This window comes from Leptosomus discolor, chromosome 14, assembly GCF_034619465.1.
Source record: "Leptosomus discolor isolate bLepDis1 chromosome 14, bLepDis1.hap2, whole genome shotgun sequence".
NCBI classification, from domain to species: domain Eukaryota; kingdom Metazoa; phylum Chordata; class Aves; order Leptosomiformes; family Leptosomidae; genus Leptosomus; species Leptosomus discolor.
In genome coordinates, this window is record NC_141404.1 from 4,624,954 (window position 1) to 4,641,528 (window position 16,575).

Consider the following 16,575-nt stretch of genomic DNA (forward strand, 5'->3'; position numbering starts at 1 on the left):
CCTGGGGCAGGCAGCGATGTCTCCGTGCCCCTCCCGGAGGACCCGGCGGTGGGCAGCGTGGCCGGGGGAGCAGGCAGGCTGCCTGCACTCGCCGCTCCCTCCCTCCTTCCCTCCCTCCCCCGATGCTTTAATCACATTCTCGATTCAAATCTGCTGCTATTTGATCCTCCGGGGGTGGCGGTGGGGAGGGGGAATATTTTTAGCTGTGCTTAAAGCCGCCGGGGCGGCTGAGGGAGATCGCGCAGGTTGCTGTGGCCGGGCAGAGTTGGACGGGATCCCCCCTCCCTCCCTTTTTTCTTCCTCCTCCTCCTCCTCCTCCTCCTCCTCCTCTTTGCACATCTAAGGGCGGCAGCAGGGCTGGCTTTCCCCCCTCCCGGAGGTCGCCTTTGTTTTCTCCGTGTCGCTCTTCCCGAGCAGCCCGAGGAGGGGGGGGGGGTGCTGGAGGGGGCCGGGACCGGGCTAGGCTGGGCTGAACCGGGCTGGGCGAGGCTGGCCCGGCCACCTCTTCTCCTCCTCTCCCCGCCGGAGCCCGCGGAGTTGGTGCGGTTCCCCCGGGCGGCACTTTCCCCCCCAGCCCCGGGGCTGAGCAGCAGCCGCCGCCCCCCCAGGGACCCCCATGGCACCGCCGCGATGTTCGTGTCCCGGGTCCTGGATTTCCAGAAGACGCGCTACGCCAGGTAAAGCCGTCGGTGCGGCGGTCCCCAACCCCCGGGAACCCCAGGGCAGCTCCAACCTCTGCCCGGGCTTGGCTCTGGTGGGGATGGAGCCTGAAGGGACCTTCAGAAGCTGCTGAGTGCCCCAAAACCCGGGGCAGGTGCTTTTGGGAGAAGGCTACCTGCTTTTCTGCAGCCCTAAGGGATTCTGAGCATCTTTGGGAGCGCTCGCTGCCTTTGGCTGGGTTGAACTTCACCGTTGTTCTCCCGCTGCTGGGGGACCAGGAGCCCGGCTCCCTGCGGGGACAGACCCCACCGCTGGCTGTGAACCCTCCACGGAGGGACCAATGTTGCCCAGGGTCCTGCTGCGCTCAGGTGAAGCCCCCTCGGGGTGGCTCTCGCAGCCTGGACCTGGGGGTCCACGGGGCTCCCATGGGATTCACCGGTGGCAGATCCTTCTGCCTCCTCATGAAATACCCAGGGAGGTTTTTCAGCAGCAGCAGGGGCTTGTTTTAAAAGCTCAGGTGCGTTAGGAAACCTCACGGTGTTGCCTGCACAGGGGGAAACCTGAGGACTGCTGGCCGTGGGTCAGAGGGCACTCGGCCACACATGCTGCTGTGGGATCAGATGCGGCCTTTCGCAGGGAGCCGGTGGGTGACATGGGGACAGCAGCCGCCTGCAGCCCTCTGGCACGCTGGGTGGCCGAGGATGAGTCAGATCACACAACACTGGGCACTGCGTGGCCAGACAGGGCTCAGGGGGGTGCTGGGGGTGTTCAGTTTTGCACCGAGGACAGGCTTTGCTCCCAGCTCCCTATGACCATGGCGGGGATGTTTTCATGGCTGCGGAGAGTCCCCTGGGCTGGCGCGGTTCCTGGGGATGCTCAGCTCTGCTGCTGCCACTGCCAGACTCCCAGTGGTCCTGGTAGAGGCAGACACCAGGGAAAAAACTTGCTTGGAAAGAAGCTGTGATGGTGTTTCTTGCCTGCTCCAGGCAGGAGCACCCCTGAGGGATGTATGTTTGTGCTGGGTAAGGGCAGGAGACTTCCCTCCCAAGCCACCAGCTCCTCTCCTTCCAGGTGTCCCACAGTGAAAAGCCATGCTTGCACCTCTAAAAGATGCCTGAAACACATGGGCACCTGCTCAAAGACCATTTTGATGCTGCAGCTGCCTCCTAATAACCTTTGCTTGGAGGAGATGCAGGAGATACCCAGCAGGTCTGCACAACGTGTCTGGTACAAAGCCCCTTGTGAAAATAGAGAATTCAAAACTTTTTTTTTCCCAGCTGGCATGCAGAGGACAGGGCCAGCGGGAAATGGAGCCAAGTGAAGCTCTGTACCCCCAGAGCAGGAGGAAAACCGTACCCTTGCCCCACAGCAGTGGTGCAGAGGCTCTTTGCGAGCTGGGCAGCAGAGCAGGGGCTGCCCCTCCACCTCAGTTCTCCCCAGCAGAACCCATCTGCCAACCTGTTGCTTGATTTATCCAAAGTCAGCATGCTCAAATCTTGTCATGGTCTTTTCTGGAGACAGCTTGTTAAACGGGGATGAGGTGTTACGGAGTGCTTCGCAGGGATAGAGCCTGTGTGCAGGGCAGGGGCTGCAGGGCACGGGAAGGTCGGGTCCGCAGGGCACCCTCCACCTCTCACTGGGTGTCAGGGCTGGACAGGCAGCAGGAGGAGATGGGTGTTCCTGTGGCTTTCACCCCAAGATTGTCGCCAACATGTGATGCTAACTCAGAGCTTCCTACATCACTGCAGAGATCCTCTTAGCCTAGTGCTTAAAAATAACAGTTGGCTAATCCCCGTCCTCCACACACACCAGCTCTCCTCTCTGCAGAAATGCTCTGCTGTGGCATATCCCGAAAGAAACCCTAAAAGCAGCAAATTTACTTGTCCTGGGGATGCTTTCAGCTTCCCTGATCTGCAAGTAACAGGGACCAGGCTTTGCGATGGGGACTGGCATGAGCAGGAGCCACGAGGCACATGCCTTTCAAGGCATCAGAAGCATCTTTTCAGAGGATGAGAACCTCTTGATTGTGCCCTTCCTTGAAAAAAAAAAAACACATAGCAGAAAGTTTTCCTTGTGGTAGAAAAGCCTGGAACAGCTTAATTTTTAATGTTGTTTTATCTAATTTTGACTGAGGACCAAGAAAGGAGGAACTTGGCCATTGATACACCCGCCAAAAGGAATAAATAAAATACATCGTGGTGATGAAAGTCCTGTAGTGTGAAAGCTGCAGTGAAGACACCAGGCTTTGAACAAAGAGATGAAAGGCAGCGATCAATGTGGGAGTGTTTTCTAAAATGCTAGGAGAAAGCTCAAGGCTGGAGGGGCATGGGGGTGCCCCTAGATCCGGCTGAGCTTTGGAGACAGAGCGTCATGGCTGGGGCAGAGAGGAAGAAAGCAAAGGGAGGGGGCTGTCACTGTGGTGGCAATATGGATGCACGGCAATGCCGTTTGAGAAGGCTGTGGTTACAAATGAGGCTCTCTGTGGTTTCTGCCGTGCTGTGGGGTCCAGGAGGCTCTTCCATCATCTGCCACCATGGGAAAAGGGAGCTAAAACTTGCCGTTGCTGCAAGGCTTTCCCTGTCACTCACAGCCTGCACTGTGGCAAGGGATATCCATCTGCTGGCCAACAGGCCAAATTCAGCCACGACACGGGTAGCAGCACACAATGGCGGGGTGCAAGCAGATGTGATGCTTCCTGCTTTATTCAACCAGCAGATAGTTATTCCCCCACCTCCCTTCCACCCTTTCCTTTCCTCCTCTCTTCTTCCCAGCTCACCAAAGTGGTGCTGGTTTCTTCCCAGAACAACAGATCAGTGCAAGTCACATCTTCATCACTCAAACTCGTCAGCCAGGTTACACCAAGCTGGTAGCTGATCCCTCCCCTCCACATCACTGATGGCTTTGACCCCACTTTTTCCTCTGGACTCAGACGTGGTCCAGTGTCTGCTCCCCACATAGCTGCTGTGGGGCTGCAGCTCAGCCCCAATTTCCCTGCATGGACACAAAATGCTTCCCGGACTTTGGCCATCCAGAGCTGTAATTGAAAGGAAACGTGATTAAGCAGGGAGCTTCTGTATCTGGCTGGCTTCAGCAGCTCTGGAGCAGCCGATGGAGAGGGTTTGCTGGGAGCTGCAGGCTGCACAGGGCACTGAATCAACCTAATAAACTGATAGCAGTTCACGATTTGATTTGTTCATGTGAAAGGCTCTAAGTCTTAGTGCATTTGCTTGTCTTGCCCTGCGCAGAGTAACACAGAGAGGAAAAATCCACGTTAATTTCTCAGCCCAGAAGCAGGAGATTAGGGAAAGCAGGGGCCTCAGCAGGTGCATGGTCCAGGCTTGTCCTCACCTGTCCACAATGTAGAAACTGCCACCTCCTCACCGGCACAAGGGCATGGAGAGCTGAGCTCTACACTTGCTGAAAAGCAAATCTTCTGAGCATGGGGAAAGGCAGCTAGGAAAACCTTCCTTGTTGCTCCCTGCAGCTATAATTACCAAGCAAGGAGACGTTCACTGACTCCTCCAGCATCTCCAGGCAAGAGACCGAGAGGAGAACCAGCAGGAATAGGAGGGAGAGAAAACATTGGGGTGCTCAGATTCCAAACATGAGAAAAACAATGCCAGGCTGACAGCCTGAGCAGAGCTACCGCATTGGGAAGATCTGGTCCCTGTTTGCTTAGCAAAGAAAGCGCGAGCAGCCAGCCCTCGCCTGCTCCCACACACGTCGAGATGCTTTCCAAGAGCTCTGCTTCCCCCACATGGGATGAAGCAGGGAGAAGGGAAATGCTTTCAGCATGGATGTCGTAGCTCAGAGCTGCTCAAGAGGCAGGGGCTCCTCACCATGCAAGCACCAGCCCCGTCCCACCATCCCCAGCAAGACCTGCCAGGCTGCCCCCAGCTGAGCAGATCCCCTTGCTGCAAAAGCCCCTGCTCCAAGAGATGGGGAGGCCCCCATAATACCCAGGAAAAAACAGGATCACCTGATATCGCTGTCAAATTCCATATTGGTTGCTCTGTGGGACCAGGTTGACCCAGGTACCCTCTTAAGATAGGACTGGTAAGATTCATCTCATGTAGGTTTGGATGCCCAGGGTGCAGTTATCGTTGGAACCAGGTATTTGGAAGGCAAGAAGTACTTGGAGCATCATTTGTGATGGGGTATTCCCTCAAACTGCCTCTTTCCCTCCTTTGGGAGTGTTGGGGGACCCAGCAGGACAGGCTCAGATGGGGATCGTGGCCCTAGAGATATGCAGCAGTGGGCAAGCCAAGTGTGCTTTGTGCTTCTGGGGGAAGGACAGTCTCTTGGCTGCCTGGGAAGCAGATGCACGATGGTCTTTTCCATCCTTCAGCTGGTGTTGGATATCAGCCTGATGTGATTCTTTGGCACAGCTCGCTATGGCCAGCTTCACGAGGTAGCAGCCAACACGATGCATGGGAAATTCAAGCCACTGCCCAGCACAGCAGGTCAGTGAATGTGAGAAATGGGGCTCTGCCAAGACTGCTCCCAGGCTTGCCTTCCCCCCCTCCTCCCTTCCCACACCTCCAGCTCCACAGCAAGACAAAGCAATACAAGCCACCTACAACTCCAACGCAAAGGAAGGGAAAAGGGCACGGCTGCTACTGCAGTTCATCGCTCTTGGGGGGTTCTTGGCTGCAGCTGCAAGAGAAGGTTGCTTGAGTACCCAGAGAGATGCTGCAAAGGGTTGGATGGTCAGAGCAGGGGCTGAGCAAGGCAGAGGAGACGTGACCAAACACAGAGAGCTCAGGCCTCCCTTTGGGCTTCTCCAGGCATAATTAGACCTCAACATTTTCGTGCAGGGAAAATCCAGAGTCCGATGGGCTCACTGCAGCGCTCTCCACGGCAACTTCTCGTGATAACACGATACCACAAGCATCATATTCCTGATATTTGCTTCAGATGCAAATTAGTTGAGCCGAGCAGTGCTGACCTTCAGGAGAGTTTGGATCCAAGTCTGTGCTCCTGTTTGAGTTTATAGTGCAGGCTTGCTGCTGCCGAGGAAACTATTTAATGCAGGGAGAGATCAGCAGGTCAGGGGCAAGGAGTTACCTCCTGTGCTGTGCCGAGTAGCACTGGCTGGTACCACAGCAGCAGACACAGCCCTGCTCTCTCTTGCAAATAATACTAACATAAATCCTAGTATCTGCTTGCCTGGCTTGTGAAATACACGATTCTCCTTCTGTGCCTTCCTTGTCCAGAGGCATTTCCTGAATAATTTATAGATATAATTTGTACTTGAGTAGCATCCAGGAATCCCCAATGAGAGGCTGGCCCTGTCTCTTGCGGGATGCTGTGGAGAGACCTTACGGACCAAAGAAACCGTGACCTGCCCATGTAATTTCACAGTCACTGTGGCAGCCAGGGATAGAGGCTGGGAAGGCTCCAGCCCCCAAACTGTCCAAATCTTCTGCCAGCAGGCAGAGGGGCCAGTGGTCACACTCGCTCCTGCCTACCTTGGGCTGTTGCAGAGTTTAGGCAGGCAGAGCCAGCTCAGGATTTGTGCCACTAACTTCTGTGCTCAGGGCAATGCAGGCAAGGAAGCAAGGAACACGTACAATGACTTTTCAAACAAACAAATAGTGAATAATAGAGAATTTTCGGTTCTGGCAACAGTTCGCCTAACATTCACGAAACACCTGGGACATCAGAGTCATTTTGTGACTAATCAGCTGTTGTTGGAGGTCTCACGAGTACCAAATGAAACAAGAAGTCCCAGCTCAGAAAGTAATTTGGGAAACAGTCACCAATCCCATCTGCTGTGAATAAACAAACAGCTCTGCTGTAGTTGCAGGGTCATGAATTGCTTGGGAAGAATTAGAGATACCATCTACTTAAAGAGCAGAAAGCCTGCTGGAGAGAAAGATAAAGATCCCTGCACAGAGGATGGGAATATGGACAGTTATGACAGTGCTGGGAATTATCTACTGAGTTTCCACCCACCAGCCAAGCCTTGCAAGATATATGTGGGCCCTCACAGGTACAGAAATGGTCTATACCTGCATCCAGCCTGGCTTGGAGTCTCCCATGCTTGTCTCTGCTAGGGTGAGGAGCAAGGAACAGGAATTGTGTACACTCTTGGTGTGGTCCCTGGTGTGTTCAGGGAATAGCAGCATATTCACTCCTGCCAGCCTCAGCCCCTTGGGTCCTCGCTGCTGCGGCAGCAGGATGTGCTGCAGGGGGATTGTCTTCCCTGTCCCTTCATGGGGGACATCTGTGCCAGGTTCAGAGCCAGGTACAGCGCAGACACAGCTGAGCACATGGGCCCTGTCGGGGAGCATCTCTGAGGTGGCAAGCAGACTTGTTCAGCACATCTCACAGCACACAGGCTATACAGTGCCAGGGGATGGTCTACAGCCAGCCCAGGGTGTTGCCACATGTCAGAGTGCTGGGAACAAGCAAAATTGGGATGAGGGTAATCAGAGGTGATGAATGATGATTCAATCTGCAGTTCGTTCTGACTTGGTTTGTGGAAGCAAGGCTTGCACCAGGGACACCTGGGCAGGTTACTCCAGAAATCTGGTGATCTGCTAATTTACCCATAAGAAAGATGGAGAAATGCTGCTTTAGATGAAAAGCCTTTCATTTTCTGCTCCCTACCCAAGCTGCCAGCTCTTTGCACAATGCCAGGAAGCAGTGCAAAAGAAAAGGCAGTGTCTTGCTCTGTCAGCCCTCCTTCCCCTTCTCATGTGGGATGGGCTGGAGTCAAAGGAGTAGCCCATGGAGCAGGCTTGTCCCAGCTGCCACTTCTCCCCCAGCCCAGGGAGCAAACCTGCAAGCTTACAACATGCACAGCTCAGCTTTCCAAACCAGGAGCACCATATGTTTGCGTAGGAGCATGCAAAGCACTAAGGAGTGGGCATGGAAAGAGAGGTTTCAGGTCTTAATGGGGTGCCACACCGCCGTGCACATGCCCACGTGGGTGGCTCTGCAGATGGCAATGCTGGGCAGCATCAGCCTGAGCTTTTGCATTTCTGTTTCCCAGGGGCAAATGCTCCCATGTCAATGGGTAGGAAGGAAAAGCAGGATTTCTTGAGTGCTCCTGGGCTGGATAAAGCAGCTTTGTGGTACTGCAGAGTCTGACAGCTCTACACTAGGAGCTGCAGACAGGTGGGGAGAGGGAAGAGCTGCTGAGCCTTTCCCACATCACAGAGTTGCAGAATTGATGTCCTGGACTTGGGGGGGGGGGGGGCAGAGCTGAGCACATCCCTGCTGTCCTACTCTGTCTCCTGCATCCTGGGACCATGGCCTGTGCATAAGCAGCACTCGGAGCTGTACACCATACCATCACACTCAGCTCCCCAGGGTTGAGCTAGTTACAAACCACAGAGGAGCTCAAGGGGATGATGAAGCCTCCACCAGAACCTGCAGCTGGAGCATTACAGGTCAGAAGCAGAGCACACGCCAAACCCCAGCTGACAAGGATGCCATCACAGCAGCTCACACCTAAGCACGAGCCTGAGGATCAAGCCCCAGCATCTGCACTGGTTGCGCAGCCTCTGGGGTCATTAGGGTAAACCCAGACTATGCACTGAAGAGGGGTCTGGGGCCAGTCTGCCCTACAGGGGTGTATCTGCTCCATCACCGTCACTTCAGGCTTGCTCTACCAAGGGACAACCCGAAGGGCCCAAGCAGGACTTACCACGACTGCCCATCGGCATCCAGCAAATGCTTTCTCCATCCTTTCTCTCTAAGAAGATACCACCATCAGGATACAATCCTCCTCTGATACTCTAAAAGCAGGTGCAATACACAGTCACAAGGAGAAATCACCTTGATTTCCAGTCAAATCCCCAAGAGCTGCCCAGCAGGGAACACAGCCTGGAAACACCCCAGCTCCTTGGGCAGGAGGGCAGATGCACAACAAACCAGCATCCCACCTCTAAAGGCGTTAGGCCAGATCCCAAGCAAGCCCAGCCCTTTTATGAGCCGTTTGCAGGTGAAACCTGTAGACATTAGCTGGTCTGGGGAGATTCACATCACCTGGGAGCAACCTTGGACGTGCTGGCTGCTTCTTTGTCCCCGTGGCACCCTGCCCACAGAGCAACACACAGCTCTGGCATTTTAGTGCTTCACGGGTTGTGAAGGGGATGTGTTGGCTCTTCAGGTGTCACGGCCACGGCCTCAGCAATGTGCAGGGGGAACCCAGCTCCTCGGTGCGTAGATACACAGCCGCATGTCACGTATACAGCCTGACGTATAGCAGGGTTGGGGTTGTTGGGTGTTGGACCAGCTTCCTGCAAGAGCAGGGATGAGCTGCTCAATGGGAGCAGAGGCAACCCCCAGCTCAAACCTCCCCATCTGGATCTTAGTGGTGATTTTACACCCTCCTCACAGTATCCTTCCACCAGCCCGCCTGAAGGATGTCAAAATTGATTATCCTCACTTGGAGAGGGGGAAAGCGGGGTGAGAGGGAAATGAAGTGATGTGGCAGAAGTCATCCAGAGAGTCAGTGTCGAAGGCAGGACTAAACCCCGTCTCTCCTAAATCGCAGCCTGGCCTGGGTCTCCATCAGGGCCATTCTCTGCCGTGCATGTAGGGGACAGCTTTCCTGCAAAGTGTCCCATGGCTCTGCCCACGTGAGTGCGTGGTGCCCATGAAGTGGCTGATGCAGGTTGTCTTGGTGTCCCCAGGAGAGCTCAGATGCTCAAATGCTCACACATGAGCCACCTCGAGGAATAATTTAATTGAATCCCCTCTTTACCTTCTTCTCCTCCATCCTGGCAAAACAAGAGCCAGGCAGGTCCGCATCATTTTTGAGGTCAGAACTTTGCTCTTGGATAAAAGTTTTTTAAAGACTCAAAACTCAACCCTGCCCCTCCCGAAGCCACACAAAAAATGGAGTGGAAGAAAGAGAAAGAGAAAGGAACAAGCCTGGGAAGCCGGCTCTGCACTTTGCTCCGGCTGTCTGGGACAAGGGGCTCTTTGTTTCCCCGGCTGGAGCCTGCTGCACTGGCCCTTTTCAGTCTCCCCTCCTGGGAAAGGGGCCAGAGGGAAGCAGACACAAGCAGGGCAGGCAAAAATCCCGGGCCTGCAGTGAATAACCCCTGCTCAGACTCCCACCAGGCCCCCCATCTTCATATAGCCAGTCCATATAGCATCTGCCAGAAACAGCGCTGGGAGAAAAAGGTGCCCGGGAGTCCCTCGGGTCTTTGCTTCCCACGCACCATCCTTGAAAATGAACACGCTCATGTTCCTGCTGTATAGGAGGTTTTAAACTTCTCTGTGGCTTTTGGACTTTGCAACCCTAAAGCACCTGCTAAAATGCACCGAAGCCCCCAGCTGGTGTGTCATCACCTGCCCGGGGCTTCCCGGACCTGCCATCTCAAGCGAGCCACATTGCTGCGGCTTTGCTGGGTCCCCAGGCAGGTGGCAGCGTAGGCTGGAGGCTGTTTGGGACAAGTTGCTTGCGTCTCCTCCCACCCTAGGGACACAGCCAGGGTGTCCTCAAGCGTACGGGCACAATGACACGGAGCTGGCAATGATCGTGGATTAAGCCAGCTGGGCAGGAGACTTGCAGCAGGGATCAGATCTGTGTTTTGGAGAGGTGTTTCTCTTCTTCTCCTTATTTTCCTGCATTGAAAAACCCCGGAGCTCTGCCTGGCTGCCAGCAATTCCCTTTCTCCTAAGGCCACGGTCACACAGAGCTGGGGCTGGGAAACACACAACAGCCTCCCCCTGGGGCTCTCGCCTGCTCTGGGCTTTCGCCAGCTCCAAGGAGAGTCACAGGTGCCCTCTCCAAGAGTGTCCATCCATCTGTCTGGGCTGGAGCTCAGGTTTGAGGCTGGTTTTACACACCAGCACAGCAACTTTCTGCAGGCTGGGAGTGACGCGGGGCTCCTCGCATCCATGCCAGCATGCACAAGGATGACACGAGCTGTATGGACACTTGGCATCCCAGGATGGTCTGGGAGGTAGATAAAGTCCCAGGAGAGAAGGCAAGGAAATGACCTCTGCCACCCCGGGGGGCGAGGTGCTGCAGGGCAGCCAGGGACTCATCCTACCCTGCCAGGAGATGTGCAAACACCGGCTGTTCCCATGCTTGTTTGCACAGCTCTGCTCCTGAGCACGGAAGGCGATGAAAATGTGCCCAACTAGCCCCAAAACGCGATGCTGGCTGCTCCAGGAGGGCCTCGCTGTACCCAGGCTGGCCCAGCACTTTGCAGCCAGGTCCCACATTTGTGATGCTCTGTTTCCCATCCTTCACAGAATGATGCTTATTAGAAAGCAGGGCAGGAAAACAAGAGCAGTCTCTCCTCAGGTCAAAACAAACTTCCTCCTCAAGGCTGTTTCTCTCTCCGGGAAAAGCAGGCATTTGCTGCCCCAGCATGGCTTTGGGCTTCAGGGACACACATGCTGTTCGACCTCATCCCATGGGGACAGCCAGGATGACTCTCCCCAACCTCTCCATCCCTGTACCAGAGCTAAGGAGGATATTTGCACCCCAGGGATCCCTTCCCAAAGGGTCTGGCTGCCCCTTGGCCCTGGGGGTGGGGGCTGTGGGAACCAGCCCCGCTGCTGCTCCCCGTTCCTGCTCGGTACAGCGACTGCCAGAATGGAGGGGAGATGGTGTGGAGCTTTGTTAAAACAAATAAATTCAAGGAAAAGGCTTCGAATGTGTTTCCTCAGCAACTGCGACGTCACGTGGGATGTCTGGCCTTCCCCCGCCCCCGCCTTCTTATTATTAAAAGGGAAAAGAAAAGGCAGCAAAACCCGAAGGGGAGCTGGGGACAGTCTCTTGGCAACGTTCTGCTGCCAGGGGGACGTGGCTCCAGCGTAGGGAGCCTGGCCAGCCCTCGTGGCCAGAGTGGCGGGATGGGGAGGGCATCCCTGGTGTCTCCTGGGACGGAGGTGACAGCACGCTGGGCACGACCGTGTCCCCAGGGGTGCCTGGCTGCTTCCCAGCCACAGCAGCCTTGCTAAGCCCTGCTTTACCCAGCGTGGGTCCTCAATTTGCAGAGCAGTGGGAGCTCAGCCTCTCTATTTCCCCCTCTTACTTCAAGACATTTTTTGGTGACAATGACCACGCACCTTCCTGCAGTGCCGGGGTCTGGCAGCAGGCAGGGCAAGCGCTTGGGACAGGGTCCCCACGGGGTGTCCCTGCCACGAGCCGGGGAGCACTTTGCACACCCAGACCTGCTGTGGCCACACTCCCCCCTACACTCAAACCCTTGTCATTTGAGCTATTTAATCCACCCTGGGTCACTTTTAATGGGCAGCAGTGAGAGGCTGAGGCGGTGGGGCTGAGCAGGCAGGCGACGGCAGAGGAGTCTGCCCGGGTGTGGGTGGCTCAGGGACGGAGAGAGGGGACTTTTACTGTCTTTCGCAGTGCCCCAGACCGAGGGGTCACCCTGCGCCCAGCAGCAAGGTCCTGCCAGCCCCCAGGCTCCCTCGCTGGGCACAGCTCAGCTGTGAAACACGCCGCAGATGGTGCCGGGGCCGAGAGCAAGCCGGGTCAGAAAGCAATGAGCCCAGGTCCTGCAGGGCAGCCCCACCAGCGCCCACTCAGCTCAGCCGTCCTGACCTAAGCCCAGCAGAAAAAGTCTTTAAACCCCTCGTTACTGGGAGCAGCCAGGGCAGGATCACTCTCTATTGGCCTGTTTCTTATTCCCTTTCACTAAGCTTCCACTGCTGTCCCCTGCCAGCAGAGGACACTGAGCAAGGCAGCACTTTGCTCCGACCTGTTATCATGGGTGCATGTTTATCTTGCCTCTCGATACAGCGTTATGTACCTAGCAATGGACTAGCCGAGCCCGACACTATTTTTTCTCGCTGTGTGTTGATCCAACGGGGAAATCGATATATTCTTCTGAACGCCAAGAGCAAGCTGATACCTCAGACCAAGAGAAACAGAAATAGAGATACAGGTTTCTGAGGGACCGTGGTGGGTTTCCCCCTTGTGGCAATCTGTGTTGGGACGTGCAGCCACCTCGGGGAGGAGATAGATGCAGGTGGTACCCAGAAACCAAAGGCATCGTGGGGATCCCCTCACCGGAGCCAGGCACGCTGCCATGACGTGAAGGTGTCCCCACCGGCTGGGTCAGGGACCCGCAGCAGGTCCCCCCACTACCTCGTGTGCCCTCTTTGCTGCTGGGGCTCTTCCCACCACTGTCATTGTCTGGCCTCTCCTGCCTGCACCAGCAGGAAGAGCTGGCTCCTGCCTTCTGCTCTCCAAGCCATGGCAGCTACTGGGAATTGCTTCGGCCTGAGCTGTAGCTGGACAAGACCTGAGGTCCTGGCATTTGGGGCCAGCCAGATGGACAAGCTGTGCCCAGTGTCGGGGTCACTTCTGCAGGGCAGCTAGAGCAAATCTGAGCTGAGGTGGGGCTCCAGGTTGGGGGACTGGTGGGTGTCCCTGCTCAGACCCCTCCAAAAGGGCTTTCTCCCAAATCCCATCCCTTGAGCGTGTTTCTGTCCCTGCAGGTTCATGAATCACCGCGTCCCGTCCAACCGCAGGTACCAGCCAACGGAGTACGAGCATGCAGCGAACTGTGCCACCCACGCAGTGAGTCCCTGTCCCCGTTCCAGGGTGAGGGAGGATGGTGCTCAGCTCTCCAGGGATCTCCTGAGGAACCTCAAGGAGCACCTAAAGATGTCTGTGTTCAGCCCTGGAGCAGCTGCTGAGGGTCTCGGGGCTGTTTGGAGGCAGATGTGCCCCGGGTGCTCCTGGGGAGCAGGGCTGCTCTCCCTCCTTCTGCCCAGGGAAGCTGGTGTGCATCTCTCTTGCTCTCACCCACCATGGCCCCATGTTCCTGGGGAAGCTGGCTGTGGGCTTAGTGGAGCAGGAGTATTTTGCAAAGCTCCCTGAAAATGGAGTGGTTTTCTCAGTAGGAAAGGTGACAGGCACCCCATGGGGCTGCCTACATGGCAGTAGGAGTGAGCACTTCCCACATCAGGGTTTCCCTTGGGAGGTGGCAGCTCCCACTCCAAGCTCTGGGAGATGACTCAGAAGTAGCCATCCTCCTCGTGCCTTCCTCCTCCTCCCTACCTCCACCTGGAGAAGCTATTTTGGAGCTGAACCACTCAGGGAGAGACCCTGCCTGGCCCTTGTGGGTGGTGGCTTTGACCAGAAACAAAAGAAACACCTAAAAGGAAAAGCAGAGACTGTATTGTAGCGGCTCAAGGGAAACACAGAGAGTCAACCACGGGTTTGCTTCTCCCTCCCAGTTCTGGATCCTGCCCAGCATCCTTGGCAGCTCCATCCTCTACATCCTTTCTGATGACCAGTGGGAAACTATCTCAGCCTGGATCTATGGCTTTGGTTTGTCCAGCCTCTTCATTGTCTCCACCATCTTCCACACCATCTCCTGGAAGAAGAGGCATCTCAGGTACCAGCCCTGGTTGCCTGGGGCTCAGGAATGGGGAGAGGGTCCAGAAGCCCCCAGTGCCACAGGCTGTGACCCATCTGTCTGTCCGTCCCGCAGGACTGTGGAGCACTGCTTGCACATGTTCGACAGGATGGTGATCTACTTCTTCATCGCGGCGTCGTACGCTCCCTGGTGAGTTGCCAGTGGCTGTGGGCCATCGCTTGGCCCCACTGGAGGGCAGAAAACCAGCCCAGCTCCAACAAATAGGGTTTCCCTCTCCAGCTTTAGCTCTGCTCAAGGCTGTACCCTCCCCCTTTCCACAAAACCTTCCTATCCTGTAGATTCCAACCCCTTTAAGTTGAAGTTACAAGTTGGGAAGACCCTTTGGTGGGACAGCCATGGCAGGGGGGAGGGTAGCATTTCCCTGGCATCTCGCTGCCTGCAGCCTGGACCAGGGTGCTGCCCTAGACCTGTCTCAACACAGACCTGGGTCTTGCAGGCTGAACCTGAGGGAGTTGGGTCCCTGGGCCTCCCACATGCGCTGGATCATCTGGATCATGGCGTCTATCGGGACCGTCTATGTTTTCTTCTTCCATGAGCGGTGAGTGCCTTCACCTGGCCCCGTGCTGGTGGCTATCTCAGAGCCCAGCTCAGCTCTGCCAGCCCCTCTTAATGCCCCGATGGTAGTCAAGCTGCAGGGAAGAGCAAGAGGGATGGAGATAGACAGACAGACAGACAGACAGATAGGTACGGGGTCCCGGGGCAGCCTCCTGGTCAACTGGCATTGGAGAGCTTCCTTGGACCACGTCCTTCCCCACCCACGCGCTGGTTTTAGGATCTTCCACGGCAGGGATGTGGGAGCAGGGATGTGCTGCCGTGAGTGGCTTCTTCCACATGGTGGCACCAAACAGAAAGCAAAAAGCCCCAGATGTCTCCCCAAAGCCTCAAGCCCCTGGCCCTGAGCTGGCAGCTCCCAAGCCAGGGTGGGAGGTCCATCACCCCCCCGAGCAGGGTGCCTGCCCCGCCGCGGTGGTGTGGCTCACACCTGAGGTCATGGGATCTGCTGTGGTGGCGCTTCCACCCCTTTTCCGATGGCGTGGGAGTGGACATCGCAAGCGTAAAACTCGACGCTCCGTCTGCACCTGCCTCCAAGCAGCTTCTCTGTCGGTCGCAGGTACAAGCTGGTGGAGCTGGTGTGCTACGTTATCATGGGCTTCTTCCCCGCCTTGGTCATCCTCTCCATGGTAAGCCGCTGCTGGGAAGCACACGGGCTCAGCGCGAGGGACAAATCCCAGCGGGGCCGGGTTGTCTCTGGTGGGTTGGCGTGGTCCAGGCTATGTGATGGATAAAGCCATCCCCAAATACGATGTGGCCTGGCTCGGTTTTGCAACTGCTTTGGGTGCCCAGCAGGTACCTTGTGCATCTCCAGTGGACCTCCCGCTTCAGCTCCATCGCGCTGAAATCCTCCCAGCAAAACCAGGCTGCTGGGTCCCCGCTGCCTTGCTGGAGGGGAGGGTGTAGCAGAAGGCAGAGCGAGGGTCTTGGCTGTACTGTGCAGCTGGGGCCACGCTTCTGGTCTTGATGGAGCGGTGGGGAAAGTGCAGACGCGCCACGGCCATCACTGAGCCTTGCCTCCCCGCTTGCTCCCAGCCCAACAGGGATGGCCTCCCAGAGCTGGTGGCTGGTGGACTCTCCTACTGCCTGGGCATGGTCTTCTTCAAAAGCGACGGCCGCATCCCCTTCGCCCACGCCATCTGGCACCTCTTCGTGGCCATTGGAGCTGGCATCCACTACTACGCCATTTGGAGGTACCTCTACCGGCCTAGCGTGCTGGAGGCTAAAACATCCCGGTAAATGCCTTAAAAGACATCATTTGTGCCAACCAGCACATGGGGGCATGGAGGGGAGCAGGGAGGCAGCCTGTGCCCTGGCCTCACCCCCAGCCACCCGCTCGCCCTGTGGGCAGCAGCCGCCGGTGCCCTTCCCGCACAAACAGGAGAGCCTGGAGGTTGCTTTTAAACAGATTTTTTTCTTTTTTAACCTCGGTAACTGTTTATTCTTTTAGGCAAAGGTTTCATAACATGGTGCCCGGCCAATGGGCTGCAGGTCTAGGGGAGCGACCACTTGCCGGGGGCTTGAGGCGACCTCGCTCAACTGCCTGACCCTGAGCACCCTGAAGGAGCAGGGACCCTGGCCCCACGTGCCCCTGGCTAGTGACACCCTGGGTCTGGCTACCAGAGCCCTTAGCGTGGGCCACCTGGGGGGTTGGATGTATCATGGTGGGCAGAGAGACCCGTCCCTTTTCTCCTGGGGTGCCTGGGTGTGTGGCTGCCCCGGCTGGGAGGGGGCGCTTTGGCACCCCTGCACCACCCGTGCTCGGCTCCTAGATGGTCTGGGTCATGCTGGCATTAACTACCCCCTCCCAAGTTCTTGACCAGAAGGTCCAGAGTCAACAAAGCCTTACATAGGATTGAAACTTGAATCTCTTCCAGGGCTCCCTGGAGTCCAGAAAACACTTTCTCTAAGCCAGTATTAAGTGCACAACTTGGTGCATCCCCACTTTGAACCCCCCCCAGACATTTTCTCCATGGGG

The 16,575-nt window shown here is 56.4% G+C and overlaps 1 protein-coding gene across 1 annotated transcript; it reads left to right on the forward strand.

The window, feature by feature from the left end:
• The first annotated feature begins 630 nt into the window (after positions 1–630).
• On the forward strand, positions 631–15,836 carry MMD2 (monocyte to macrophage differentiation associated 2). Its single transcript, XM_086472823.1, has 7 exons — positions 631–677; positions 13,099–13,180; positions 13,843–14,003; positions 14,100–14,174; positions 14,482–14,583; positions 15,157–15,226; positions 15,633–15,836. Exons 1-7 carry the CDS (start codon positions 631–633, stop codon positions 15,834–15,836), a joined length of 741 nt encoding a protein of 246 aa, XP_086328949.1.
• The last annotated feature ends 739 nt before the right edge of the window (positions 15,837–16,575 follow it).

What these genes read in the sequence shown, in the direction of transcription:
- MMD2 (XM_086472823.1), top strand. Translation starts at nt 631, where the DNA reads ATGTTCGTGTCCCGGGTCCTGGATTTCCAGAAGACGCGCTACGCCAG. An exon ending in CGAACTGTGCCACCCACGCA is followed by an intron (nt 13,181 to 13,842) that starts GTGAGTCCCTGT and finishes TCTCCCTCCCAG; the next exon opens with TTCTGGATCCTGCCCAGCAT. An exon ending in GTTTTCTTCTTCCATGAGCG is followed by an intron (nt 14,584 to 15,156) that starts GTGAGTGCCTTC and finishes TGTCGGTCGCAG; the next exon opens with GTACAAGCTGGTGGAGCTGG.